The sequence below is a fragment of the Colossoma macropomum genome, unplaced genomic scaffold (genome assembly GCF_904425465.1).
Source record: "Colossoma macropomum unplaced genomic scaffold, Colossoma_macropomum, whole genome shotgun sequence".
Lineage (NCBI taxonomy): Eukaryota > Metazoa > Chordata > Actinopteri > Characiformes > Serrasalmidae > Colossoma > Colossoma macropomum.
This window is the reverse complement of record NW_023494805.1, coordinates 25,929,646-25,944,595: the sequence shown is the minus strand read 5'-3', so window position 1 is coordinate 25,944,595 and position 14,950 is coordinate 25,929,646. Positions and strand designations below refer to the sequence as shown.

At 36.4% G+C, this 14,950-nt stretch overlaps 1 protein-coding gene and 1 long non-coding RNA gene across 2 annotated transcripts; both read left to right on the top strand.

The window, feature by feature from the left end:
• Positions 1-7,175, top strand: LOC118825388 (butyrophilin subfamily 1 member A1-like). Its single transcript, XM_036595975.1, has 8 exons — positions 1-62; positions 172-231; positions 2,538-2,888; positions 3,823-4,098; positions 4,951-5,055; positions 5,152-5,211; positions 5,849-5,875; positions 6,631-7,175. The coding sequence occupies exons 2-8, from the start codon at positions 174-176 to the stop codon at positions 7,173-7,175; spliced, it is 1,422 nt and encodes a 473-aa protein (XP_036451868.1). The 5' UTR covers positions 1-62; positions 172-173.
• A 4,066-nt stretch (positions 7,176-11,241) lies between these two features.
• LOC118826530 lies at positions 11,242-14,623 on the top strand. Its single transcript, XR_005008758.1, has 3 exons — positions 11,242-11,441; positions 12,449-12,559; positions 14,598-14,623. It is a non-coding gene; the product is annotated as an uncharacterized LOC118826530 (long non-coding RNA).
• Positions 14,624-14,950: the final 327 nt, after the last annotated feature.

Here is a 14,950-nt window from a genome sequence, read left to right as displayed (position 1 = left end):
TGTAGGTTGTTTATGGGAGCTTCAGGACGAAGGTTTCAAGCGAGTGAGCATTTTAACTTCAAGTATGTATTGTATATTGCTTAAAACGTGTGTGTGTGTGTGAATAATTCATAGCAAATTGTTTCAAATATGATGCAAATGTGATTTTAACGATGATAAAATGTCTTTAAGGGATGCAGTTTATGTATGTGGCACTAGTGGTTCTCTGTAGCTTTTCAACATCAAGATCAGGTACGTATCTAAATCTTATGAAATGTTGCTTACTTCTCTTTAAAGGGGTAGTATACCAAAAAAGTAACGTGTAACATGACTTTCTTCTGCATGTTGAGTGAGGAGAGATTCAAATGTACCTGCTCTTGCCTTTGATTAGCAGAGATTGCGTGAGAGTATATCTAAGGAAAATAATCATAGAAGCACATATCTTAAACGAAAATCAGACTTTTTACAATTATTCCTTAATACAATTGCATTGCTTGTAATATGAATCGCTGAAGTTTTTTAAATCAGTCTTTTTCATCTTCAGTTCCTTGTAAGGCTCAATGCTTATCACAGAGCCGTGCCACCAATACATGTACAAACGTGTTTTAGGAGTGCACCTATTTGAAGACTCCTGGTTTACCATAACTTAACATGCAGTATAAAGACCGTGTCTTGGGGTTCTACTGATGTTTAAGGGTACCTAGCTCAGTTGTTCTACTGAGGTCACTATAGCCAAGTCTTAAACAGGAAAGCGCCAAGGTGAGCTAAAGCTCAGTATGCTTAATACATAAATAAATAAGCTGCGTTCCATTCCACACTTCTTAAACAGTGCCCTCGTGCTCCATACAAACTGACCCCATAAGGAGTATTTTGGCAAAAAAATAAAATTTACACAACTTTCCATTTACTCTAAATGTAGTCAGTCAACTAAGCCATGTTTGGAGTCCAGATTTTGCTTCTTTAGTTTAACACTGGAGCTATGAAGTTAACATTGTTCACACTAGAAGTCAACAGACACTCATATCCTTTCTGCAAATACATCGCCAAAATTTCTCTCAACCTGTTTAAACTGCACACAGGTCTTCAGTAAGATCGTGCAGACGAGTCAGTGTGGTATAGAACACAGTATGACTTACTGTAAACTCTAAAAAGGAACAAAACTTCAGTGTGCAGCTGAATGCTGCAGGCATTTTAGATAACAGGTGTTAACTTCTAGTGTTTGTTAGCAACTATTGCCTCATAGACTGCCGGTATGAACAATGCATCCTGCTACACATATCAATAGATTGATTATACTTTACTTTGGACAAAATGAAAAACAAAGTGAAATGTAAAATCACAATCAAACAGCGTTGCCAGTAATGAAACATCTACTACGGGAAGGAGTTGACAGAGGAGGACAGTTTAGCTATTCCTTGATATTCAGCTAAGTTCTCCAAATTCTAATTAGCTCTCCAAATTAAATCTACTAGGTCATATGATTACATCTTACTAATTTAATTAATGTTGTACATTTTATTTTGCTGGATCTCCTTTCTTATTTCTTTATCAGACATGGGTAATAACACACTACACTTTAGCCATAGTTGGACAGGATTAGTTTTACACATGGAGGTGGGTAATGTAATTTTTACCTGCATTTCTCAGTGATTTTAGTCCCATCCAAATCCGCAGTGTTAATAATTTTTAGGGACTGCGCCCAGCTGCGCCAGGTAAGATCGTGACACCTTTTACCTTTTATAAAATGAGCAAAAGAAATAGTTTCAAGTCATAGTGATCTCATGTGATTCAACATGTCAGAAGAAATACTATCATATTGTGTGAAAAATGAGTTTCTTAAGTATGGAGGCACTTGAATGAGCTTTAATTTAATTGTGATGTTAACTGTTGGCTGTAAATTCTAATGAATTCTATTAATTCTAAAAGCTAGTGACACTGTCCATTCACTAAAGACAGCAAGACAGCTGATTAGAGTAAATGGAATGTCGTCTAAATTAAATGTTTTAACATTTTTTTTCTGACATAAAGGCAGTGCTTAAATTGAGTAGTCACTCCAATCTTTGTCATTTATCCTGAGATTTCTTATTGCATGCTAATTATGGGAAAACATAAACGTTACAGATGTCCTGTGGTAAAGTAACATTACCCCACCTCCACATGAAAACTATTTCGGTCCAAGTAGTACTTCAGTCCGTTCACTTAAATATTCTCTTAAGTAGCTTTTTAATTAAATTGTACTTGTACAAGTCATTTTAAAAGAGGTTACACCTACATACAGGCTGACCAGCTTGGCAAATAGCTAACATGCTATCTTCACTCACAGACATGGTTTATGTTTTACACTTTTACAGAAGAGTTCACTATGAAACGACAATGTACAAATTTAATTACATTGATATGATTACAAGGTTCAAATGTTCGAAAGCCCATGTTTAAGCTAGAGTTGATCATAAATACTGTTGCCATGGCACAGCTAGTCAAAACTACTCCATGTGACTCATTTTAAGCCAGTAAAAAGGAGGCCACAAATATTTGATGCTTGGTGTTTTTATTTACAGAGAATTTTAGGCTGGTTGGTCCATCTGTTTCCCTGATTGCTGTAGTTGGTGAAGACTTCATTTTACCCTGTTCCCTCCAACCCAAAATCAGTGCTGTGGACATGAGAGTGGAGTGGTTCAGACTAGATCAGGCAGCTTTAACAGTGCATCTCTACACAGACCATGAAGACAAAAGCATAGAGCAGGCTGAGTCCTACAGGGGGAGAACAGCTCTGTTCAAAGAGGAGCTACAGGAGGGCAACACCTCCCTCAAACTCTCAGTAGTCCAACTTTCTGACGAGGGAGCTTACAAGTGCTTAGTTAAGTCTGAGAACTGGTACGACGACATAACGCTTAATATCATAGTTGAAGGTAAGCAAAAGTTTAAAAAAGCATTTGCACATCAAGTAAAAATTTAAAAATGCATTTCCCAGGTCAGAACTCACAGATATGCAGTTGTATGCAAAAGTTTAAACTCCCCTGGTCAAATTGTAATATTTGTGCATACGACAGTAGCTCTAAAGTCCAGTCAATGGCATGTAGTGTTTGTTTAGAAGGTTTTTTATGATGTTGGCAAATAGATAAAAAAAACTATGCCATTTTGATTTACACTGAAGTAGAACACTTCATAGTAAATCAGCAGGTATGTAAAATATTTATGTTGAAGAATAAATAGCTATACATCATGTACAAGGCCGTATTTAAAATAATTTCTCACTGTAGTTTTAAATCACAGATTTTAAACATTTCATATGTTTGTTACTTCAGCTCTTCAAAAAACATTAAACGCTCTGCTACTTTGGCTTTTCAAAAAACATTAAACACTCTGCTGCTTTGGCTTTTCAAAAAATATTAAACACGGCTACTTTGGCTTTTCAAAAAACATTAAACACGGCTACTGAAAAAACACTCCACACATTAAAAAAAAAACATTTTACTGACATGTTAGGCTTTTTATCATAGTCAAAGCAGGTTAAAAATCATTAAAAACACTAGTGACAAGGTCATGAAAAATAACACAAGTAAGTAGTCAGTTCAATGAATACATGAACATGAAAAGCTTTCTGTCCAGCCTTACAACATTCAATGGGACTGTTTCTTGTAGGCATTTTAGCCAGAAACACTGCTGGTCGTATTCTATAGGTTGTATATATCAACTATCAACCTTTGCAGCATGAGCTAATTCAGTTGATTTTCACATACTTCAGCTATACAGCCGTAATTATATTATATCCAGTTATATCCAGTGCTCTTCAAAGAATAAGAATTCTCATATGAGTACTTTGTAAATGTGTGATCTTTACAGTTACAGGTAGAGATCCAGTGATCACTCTGGAGGAGCTTTATGTTTCAGGAGCATTGAGTCTGGTGTGTGAATCTAAAGGCTGGAATCCTGAACCAGAAGTTGAGTGGTTGGACAGTGAAGGAGTCACTCTGAATGCTAAAGCTACACAGACACACAGAGACTCTGAGGGCTTCAGTGTGAAACGCTGTATCACTATTTATAAAAGTGACTCTAACAGGTTCTACTGCAGAGTTAAACAAAGATATCATGTGAAGCAAACAGAGGTCATAATCTCTAGTAAGTGACTGTTTTAATCAATCTCAATATGGTGGCCAGTGACACATTAAATGTGTATGGTCCTGTTATATAGTTGTATAAATATTAATTATTGTTCACCATTGATGAGGCTCCTGGCAATACTTCACTGCAGACAGCAATTTTTTTGTCAATATAGTAGCATACAGACAGTGCAGTAAAATATGGTCACTATGGTAGCAGACAGACAGTTTCCAGTGAAGTATGGTCAGTATGGCAGCAGACAGACAGTTTGAAGTGATGTCGGGTCAGTATGGCAACTTACGGTAGCAAACAGCTCTGATTAAATCCAATATGGCATCCTCAGCAGCTCCAAAATGAATTTTTTTTACAAAGCAACCTGACTTTCAATGTGAAGTCCTTTCCTTTTTAAAAGTAAGTTTTATATTATTTGAAAGTTACAGTGTAGTAATAATTTGGTTCCCATGTGATTTTAATCACATTTCTAAACTGCTTATCCTTCTGGGTCACGGGGGAGCTGGAGCCTATCCCACCAGTCATTGGGTGGAAAGCAGGAGACACCCTGGACAGGTCACCAGTCCATCTCAGCGCAGACAGACAGACATATATATTCACACACACACACACACACCTAGGGGCAATTTAGCATATCCAGTTGGCCCAACTGCATGTCTTTGGACTGTGAGAGGCAACCCACACAGAACGGGGAGAACACACAAATTCCACACAGAATCCAGGCCCTTCTTGCTGTGAGGTGACAGAGCTACCCACCTCACCATGCCGCCCCTGATTTTAATCATATAGAAAAATATGTCTATACTTTTGTTCATTATTTTGTTTGTTTGTTTATCATTTTGGTTTATGTTTTTCCAGATAAAAGTTTTATGATGTGGAGGATCAGTATTATCTTCAATTTCCTTTTTTCATCAATAGTACTCATCGCTGGTCTAATTACATGTGCTTATTGTAGGAGAAAAGGTATTTCTATTTTATATAAAATTCTTTATAGTTTATATTTCCAAATTTCCAAAATTTCAGGAATTAAAAAAAAATGCCTTTGTTTTGTTCCACAAGAATATTTTTTCGCTAGAATGGGTCGATTCAGAATCCATGAAAAACGAAGAGTTGACAAAGGTAACTGTAATAAACTCATTTTATAATTGTTTTTAGCAAGTTTTATTATCTTGCTGTTATTCCAAAATAATGAAGTACATGAACCCATACATTTTCATTTTTGGGGGTTATCCCAGGGGTGTCCAATCTTTCCCACAAAAAGCCAGTGTGGCTGCAGGTTTTCACTCCAACCATGCAGGAGCACACCTGATTTTACTTGTTTTGATCACTTGACCTTATTCTTCAAACAACTGGTTGCGTGTGCTTCTTCTGCTCACACTGGCCCCTTACGAATAATATTAGATACCCATAGGTTAAAATAACTTTAACAGTTTGAACCACACTTTCAGCATATGATAATGGTATGGTTGTAGAAAAAAATTAAGCTGGAAGGCTGAACCCCGCATTGATAAACGGAGGTAGAACTAAGAGATAGGACTGAGATGGAGGGAGGAGATGGGAAGGTGGTGGGACATGAAAACTTTGTTGTAGGAGACAGACTGGAGAGATAGAAATTTATAGAGAGATTTGAAGGAGGAGAAAATTCAGGTGTGGGCTTCCTCCCATACATCAGTTATTTCATAACTATATTTTAAAGTTGAACCTCATCTAATGTCTTGAACAAAACACAATGTAAATTGTTTTCATCTCTTTTCAGAAATAGAAAAGAACATTTTATGCAGAGGTGAGTGAGATGACTATATAATTCTTTGTATTAGATAAGGATTTTTTTTGCCATGCTTTTTTTTGGATTTTATTAGGATTCGAAGAGTGTGATACATTTTCTATTTAATGACATCTAATGCTTTATATGTCAATATTAAAACACAATTACATATGTGTATGCTTTGTAGAGTAGGTGGGTAATAATCACATAATGCTGATACAATAAAACATGGTGAAGTTGTTAGTCTACCTGCGTCATTAAGCCCTGCTGCACACTGACAGAGACACTCTTTGGGACAGCTCAGTGCACACACAATGCATTTTCATGAAAATGCAATATGATTTAATGGAGAATATTATCAATTATATAAGCCATGTGTTTTTTTCAACAATCATTCTGCTACTCCACAAAATGGCCTTGTGTAATTCAAAAATTATCTCACATACTTTTAATAGTGATCTTGCACCAATGCTGACTACCAAGATATTATGAAAAGTATGTAGAAAAGTGGAGGTTTTTGGTTTTGCTCATGTCAGAGGACTGATATTGTATATTAACTCTGTATTTGAAATTTGTGTATTTGATTCTGCATTTCGCTCTGTGTTTCATCTTGTAAACACAGTGCTTTTTCTGCCAAAAAAAATCAAACGATACATTTTTTAAAAATATTGTGCTACAGTACCTATTTTAAAAATGGCACTTTCAAGTAAATTAACAAAACTACCTTTTATCCATGTTAAAATTGTCGAACATGTACTGTACTTCCTTTCTAGTGGATGTGGTCATGGACATTGGTACAGCTCACCCCTATCTCAACCTGGTTGATGATGGAAAGGAGGTAAAATATGGAGAAAAGCGGAAGGATTTCTCTGATGCACCAAACGCTTTTGACGACTGTGTTTTTATCCTGGGAAAAGAGGGGTTTAAAAAGTCATTTTACTTTGAGGTGCAGGTCAGAGGAAAGACTGAGTGGACTTTAGGAGTTGCCAAAGAGACTATAAGGAGAAAGGGGGAGATTGCACTGAAACCTGAGTTTGGATTCTGGACTTTGAGTATGGGGAATAGTATGTTCTGCCCGAGTGCCAGTGTCTCCCCGAGACATAAACTCAAAAAGGTGGGAGTGTTTGTGGATTATAATGAAGGTGTGGTGTCTTTTTATGATGTAATTGGCAAGGCTGAACTTTATTCCTTCACAGATCAGCATTTCTCTGAGAAGCTCTATCCAATATTCAGTCCTGGTTTTAAACATGGAGGTCAAAATACAGCTCCTCTAATCATTACACCTATAAGTGAGTCTCGACTTAAAACCCACATATAAGTCTGCTGAAGACCAGAGAACTGCAGAAACGAACCTGGCGTGTTAAGAAAAAAATATTAGTGAACAGTGTAGTCTGAGTGAACTGATTGACACAGGTTAATCCATTGAATGCTGTATCTGCACAAAATTACTGCAGCCACCTGTAAACGGCCAAGAGACTATCGCAGTATGTCTGGAAGTGTTTATCAAGTGTAAAATCGAGCATTGCTTGTGATCACAGAGCAAATGATTGTTTTCTCTTTCAGGTATTATGATTTGATGTGTTTAGACAGGTAGGGTTTTAACCTCCAACTTGTAGAGTTAGTCTGGGGACCTGCATTGTGCTGGGTGGGTTGATGTGTCTTTTACTAGGCAGAAATGAAAAGCAGATATCGCTCTCAATAGTAATAGTTTTGTTCACATGGGTAATAGTGCACCATTAGATTATGTGCTGGAAGCCTTTTATCTTTCTTTGGAACACTCTTGTCAGTTTGGATTTTCTGTAAATAATTAATCTAAATATAACGAGGAACAGTAAAAAAAAGTTAATTTTGTTGTTTACTTATTACTGTTGTAAACATTTGTTGTGTAACTTAAAGATGTAAGTGACTTGGCTGCCTTCACATTTTGTTTGGATTTCATTGAACATCTAATACCAAGTTAATATAGTAATAATCTGTCTTACATTCTTTATGTTTTAAGTTTTCACAAAACCTTTAAGGTTAAGACTACACCAAATCATTTTTACAGTGCAGATCATAAAACCACAACAAATATTTTTTTTTTGTAATGAACACTTTTAGAAAGTAACATGAATAAAGTGATGATATTTTTAACATTTGAATTTACTTTAGACGAAGTTACTTAATTGTGATAAATACTATGGTGTTAACATGGTTGAATAAAAATTATGTAGTTTTCAGCATATATTTTTTTTCTCAGATCAATTAAGCATTAAGCTGTATCATCACAATTTAAATGTTATCATTTTAGCAATATTAGAAACACAGGACTAAAACATGTTTGTGTGGCACCACCTGGTTGTGTTAACTTTTATTAACTCTAGGTTTAGATCAGGTGTATTTATGATTACAAGGAAATTTTGATTTCATATATCTCTGTGGAATTATCTTCAACAAAATATGAGGACAAAACAGACCTACATTCAGTGCCTTACCATCATCCATGTTAGGAAAGGTAACTGATATGCTCATTGGAGTTTTGAGGGAACTGTGAGATGCTAAAGTTATTTTAAATCAGAGATGATGTCTGAAAAGTTATACTTTGTGGAATAAAAAGTTGTATGTGTCCCTGAAGTATAGGTTTCAACCCATTCAGTGTGCCTTTATAAAATAAGTGCATACATGAGATCAAGCCAACTGTGTATGAGACATTGTTTTGCAATTTAACTTGATAAGCAGCTACATTTTCTAATTCTGTATGTAATAATTTGTATGACTACAAGATGATTTTTTATACACCACAGAACAAACATTTGTATAAAATATGTAACTTCTTAAAGTCTTATTTTTCTTTAAACAGTAATTGTTGAAGTATTTTAGAAACAAATTATACACTACTGTGCAAAAAGGGGCCAAGCAAAAAATGGTAAAACATTAAGTTTTTAATGGTCTTAACAACAAATCATTAGATATATAGATAAAGTAAAGATCTATAGATAAAGATATATAGATAAATACAATACATAAAGTAACGTAGTTTGCTATATTTTTTCCGTTTAAATGTTGAAATCTTGTGGGTAATCTTGCAGACAGGTTATTTTACAATTTGGGTGCCATTTGTGTCCCCCTGATATTACATTTACAAATGTATGTTAAAGTACAGATCAAAACATGGTCAAAGTGTCCTTCACAACAACCTATATGTGCATGTTTCAGATAAATAACTTAAAACATTAATAAAACCTATCTACAGAAGAACAGTAATTTTGACTGTCTCAGCACACTATAACTACACTTTACCTTGAGACGTAATCATTAATGTATTTCAAAAAGTCGTATTATTATTTGCATTAATATGTGCATTTAACATCTCATGCTTGAAAGTAATTGTTTGATGACTGCAATCCGTTGAAAAATGTACAGTTCAGTTGTGTCCCTTATCATTCATTCAACCCTGTTACCTAAACACATTCACCCCTCTGAACTATCAGGAAAATCAGAAAAAGTCACGTGTTCTGCAGAAAGTATCAAATTACTTGTATGAAGAAGATGAGAAGAATTCTTTTCTCGTTCTTTTTTTAATTTAGATGATGTTTTGATGTTGACTGATGAGGTCACTTTGAAAGTATAATCTTTTTGCCCAGTATTACAGATTGAAAGTACGTTATTCATTTAAGTAAATTATTAGAATGTTATTAATGTCCTCATGCTGGGAGCATGGATGCTAGTTGACTAGTTGGCTAGTTGTCACTGCAGTGCTGAGAATGATCCACCATCTAAATCATACCAACTCAGTGGTGGTCCCATGGGGGGTCCTAACAATTAATGAATCAGGTAAAAGGTAACAGATAGGCTACAGTCTGTAAGTTTAGAACTATGACATGCACCAATATGATAAGTGGACCTGATAAAATGAACATACAGTGGAGATAAAAGGTATGTGTGCTGAATAAAGTGACCAGTGGGTGTATATGGCAAAGATAAATAAGAACTTCACCCAATAGTAACATTCATTTTGGACTTCTTTTTTACATGCTTACTATCCACACAAATGGCTATAAGAAATTGTAGTAATAGAGGGACAATCACACACACACATCTTCTAAGCCACTTATCCTTCTGGGTCGCAGGGGGAGCTGGAGCCTATCCCAGCAGTCACTGGGTGGAAGGCAGGATACACCCTGGATAGGTCACCAGTCCATCACAGGGCAGACAGACAGACATATACATTCACACACACTCTTACACCTAGGGGCAGTTTAGCATGTTCAATTGGCCTAACTGCATGTCAGGAAACCCATGCAGACACGGTGAGAACGTGCAAACTCCACTCAGAAAGGACCCTGGTCGCCCCGCCGGGGAATCAAACCCAGGCCCTTCTCAGCATGATGAGTTTCAGTGTAACAGGAAGTAAACCTTTAAAACTGAGAACTCTGATTTATTTGATTTATGTGGTTCTCCTTGGGTTTTTTTTCTTCTGAACATGTTATACAGGAGCTCTGCCTTTCATAGATGACGTTTTTAAAGAAAATAGATGAGGTATGAAGGAGCGTCATCGCGTGTGTGTGATAGGACAGGGATGCGAGTGAGCGGATATGCTGTCAGACTGGCTGTTCTACTTACTGTACAAAATGAAAATGAAAGATTTTTTCATAGACTGCTTAAGAGAGCTTCAGAAGACGGTTTCAAGCAAAGAGGAATTGTATATTTCTTCAAATACACATTTAGTTTGTGCACTACATAGCGGGGCATTTCAGATGCGATGCAGATGTGATCTAAGCTATGATAAATTGTCTTTCAGGGATGAATATGATGTTTGTGGCACTAAAAATTCTCTGCAGCTTCACAACGTCAAGATCAGGTATGTATCCACATGTAAAATGTTGATTACCTAATTCTAAAGGGAAAGTAACTAAAACCTATAGATGATTTCCTGGCACACATGTTGATCACTGAGATGTTCAAATTCATCCTCTATTATTTGCTTTTATTTGAAGGAATTCATGTTCCCAATAATGAATTAACTGTTTTGACCCACCATGTTTTTTAAGTCAGTCTTGGCTTTCTCCTGCTTTTAGTCCTTAATATAAACAGGTATTTCTGCCTGTAGTTGTATCTACAGTGCATCTTTATAAGACCATTACTGAACATATATTTTACTGATAGTTACTGTTCATGTAATTTCTGTTTTGGATTTCTGCTATTCTACATGGCTCAGGTTAATAACCTACATATAGATTATATCTCATAACAGAGGTTTTTAGGCTGGTTGGTCCATCTGTTCCTCTGATCGCTGTAGTTGGTGAAGACCTCATTCTGCCCTGTTCCCTCCAACCCAACATCAGTGCTGTGGGTATGACAGTGGAGTGGCTCAGACTAGATCAGGCAGATCCAGCAGTGCATCTCTACACAGATCATGAAGACAAAAGCACAGAGCAGGCTGAGTCCTACAGGGGGAGAACAGGTCTTTTTAAAGAGGAGCTACAGAAAGGCAACATTTCCCTCAAACTCTCAGACGTTCAAGCCTCTGACAATGGAATTTATAAGTGCTTAGTTAAGTCTGAGTTGGGGGATGACAATGTAACTCTTGGCGTTGCAGTTGAAGGTAAGAGCCTTTGTACTGCACAAGCACCTGCAAAAGTTACAGTGCATTTCACATGTCAGAATCCACAGATATGGATCTAAACCATTGGTAATAAATAGCATGTAGCAGTAAATATTGCTGCTCCAAATTGTTTTATGTTCTTGACAAGTAGCAGATTAGAATCTGTGCTAACTCAGTTGATTTTCACAGGCTTTAATTGTGATGAATTCAATGGCGAATTGTGATAGAGCTAGGCCTTCAGTTTGGGACAAAATTCTGTCAGGAAACAAGAAAAAATCTACCTCTACGATACGGCTGATTTCTATTGGTGTCTTTTTGCCATTTCTGGTAGGATGTTAGTACTAAAAATTAATTTTTAGGCTGTACTCAATGAAATACAGATATTTGAGGCCCATAAAATACATTCTATTTTTATTTGATGCTTGTAACAGACATGAACACATTTTACTTTGTATGTAGCAGTTTTTCAGTGACTCATTCAGTAAAGAGCCCTCGCACTGACTTGCTGCTGTTTTCCATTTGTAACAACTGACTGAAACCCAATGGTTAGGCTACTGCTGGTATTTGCAGTTTGTGACATATTTTCTCTCAAAATTTGTCCCACCTTTTGTAAATCAAAGCATGACTGTTTGAGTCCACTGTTGCATCCTAATTGCTGATCTAAGGCCTTTTTCTAGTTCCTGAAATCCTAACAAATGGGAGAGCTAACTTGGGAGAGATAAATAGATAGATAGATGAAGTCCTAACCAAGAAAGAGCTAACTAGATATCAAAGGAAATAAATGCTGATTGGACAGTTTTCTGCTGGGCATTTCAAGATTTGAACATTTTGTGTCACAAATTAACAAAGAGTAGTAGCACAATACTTGCAGAGTGAAATAAAATGAACTAAAAAGTAGTGCCTGGTTTAAAGCCAGTAATATCTCAGTTACAAAGTAAAATATGTCCATGTGTTTATTTGCTTGTATTTCATGTTTGTCTGATACATGTAATTTTTTATTCCTCTAGATAAATGTTTTAAAAGGGGGAGGACCTGTGTCATCTTCAATTTCATTCTTTCATCATTAATACTCATTTCAATCATTGGACTAGTTATACTTGTTTATTATAAGAGAAAAGGTACATCTGTACATCTCTCTCTCTCTCTCTCTCTCTCTCTCTCTCTCTCTCTCTCTCTCATATTATTTATTTATACATATATGTCACATATATCACTTTCATACATACACATACATACACATGCTTGTATGAAATCTACTTTTAATATACTTCTGTCAAGACTCCATTACATTTTTAATAATGCTGTTTAATATGAGTTTATAACAATAACATTTTAATCACCACTCATGCTTCATCAGGAAAAAAAGAGGAATTCATTAGGCTAACTCTACTTGACACGTATTTTGTTCATTTTTTAATAAAATGTAGTAAACAAAACCTCTGCAGGAAAATATTTAAAAAGTTTATGCAAATGTTAATACACAGTTATTTTATATTTGATTACCTTAAAAATAGAAAACAAAATAGAATGAACGTATGGCATGTGGAAATGTTTGGACTCCAAACCAGTTGTAAAGTCTCAGAATTCTTTAGGCCTTAGTTGAATTGTTAGGGCTGGTTTAAAAATATATCAAATGCTTCCAGCTCACAATTTCCACTGTCTAAAATGTCATTAAGAAATGAAAGTGAAGAGGAACTGTGGAAGTCAAGACAAGATCTTGAAAACTCTCAGATAGAACTGCTTGTATGCTGGCCAGAGAAGTGAAGCAAGACCCCTATATGACAGCAAAGGACCTGCAGGAAGGTTTAGCTGACACAGGAGTGGTGGCGCACCATTCTACTGTGCAATGTTGCTTGCACAAATGTGATCTACATGGAAGAGTCTTCTAAAGGAAATATTACCTGTAAGTTTATCACAAAGGTCAATGTCTGACATATGCAAAACAATATCTAGATAAGCTAGAGGCATTAAAAGAAGACAAGTGCTGTGGAGGGTGGCACGGTGGCACAGTGGGTAGCGCTGTCGCCTCGCAGCAAGAAGGGCCTGGGTTCGATTCCCGGCCGGGTGACCAGGGTAATTTCTGTGTGGAGTTTGCATGTTCTCCCCGTGTCTGCGTGGGTTTCCTCCGGGTACTCCGGTTTCCTCCCACAGTCCAAAAACATGCTGTCAGGCCAATTGGATGTGTGAATGTGTATGTTTGTCTGTCTGCCCTGCGATGGACTGGCGACCTGTCCAGGGTGTATCCTGCCTTCCGCCCAATGACAGCAGGGATAGGCTCCAGCACCCCACTGTGACCCAGAAGGATGAGTGGTTTAGATGATGGATGGATGGAAGTGCTGTGGACTGATGAAGTAAAGACTTGAACTTTTTGACCACAATCACCAAAGTTACATTTGGAGAAAAAAGGAGCAGCAGTTGATGAAAAGAACAGTTAAGCATGTGGGTGGATCTATTTTGTTTTGGAATTCTGTGGTCACCACTGGCACAGGAAACAATATAGATTACAATCATCAAAGTCACCAGTCAAGACCCTGAAGCTGAAAAAGGTTGGCTTCTACAACAGGACAATAATCTAAAACATACCTTGAATTCCATCATGAACTACTTCAAGAAATGCCAGCAGAAACTGTTGCAATTGCCCTCACAGTCCACACACTTGGACATCATTAAAAATCTGTGGGGAGATCTTAAACTTGCTATGAACGCAAGACAGCCTAAGAATGTTGCAGAACCATGCGTGTTTTCCAAGGAAGTGTGGGAGAAAATTCCTAAAACAAGAATAGAAAGACTCCTAGCTGTCTACAAAAAGCTTTTGCAAGTTGTGCTAAATGATGTGAAAGAATGTGACCGTGATGGTTACAGCATGACCATTGGGTGTCTTATCTTTTGCACTGACTGTAATTCCTATTTTCTAATTTTTTAAGTCAGTCATATGTAAAGTACCTGTGCATTTGAAGGTAAATGTTATTTTGAAAACAGAATGCAGCAGAGGTTGTGTTCACTACTTTTCAAAAATCCACAAAATGTCATTTGGCTAGGGGTGCCCAAACTTTTGCATACAACTGTACATTCTAGGTGAAAAATGTGTTTTTAAAAGTACATCAAAGTAACTCATTTTTTTAAGTTGAGCATCATCTAATGCCTTTTTTTCCTCAGAGATCAGGAGAACAGAGTGCACAGAGGTGAGTAAAATGACTGAGCGTTTCTTTGTGTTAAACTATGCTGATTGTTTCTGTACTTCACTACACATTCTTTACTAAGAGATTTGATTGAAGGAAGTTATGAAAAATCCTGAAACAAAATATGATAGACATTTACTTTCATTTGGTATGTATGTATAGGGAATTCTTCTTGTCCTCTTTTTCCTTTTTTTTGCAATTTTTCCATTAGGCACATGACGATAAAAGTAAAAACAAAAAAAGCAACTACAATTTAAATGCAAATGTGACTTAGTGATGTTTTCGAAGTTGTATTGTACATACACACATTGAGTATATTTTTTTATTGTG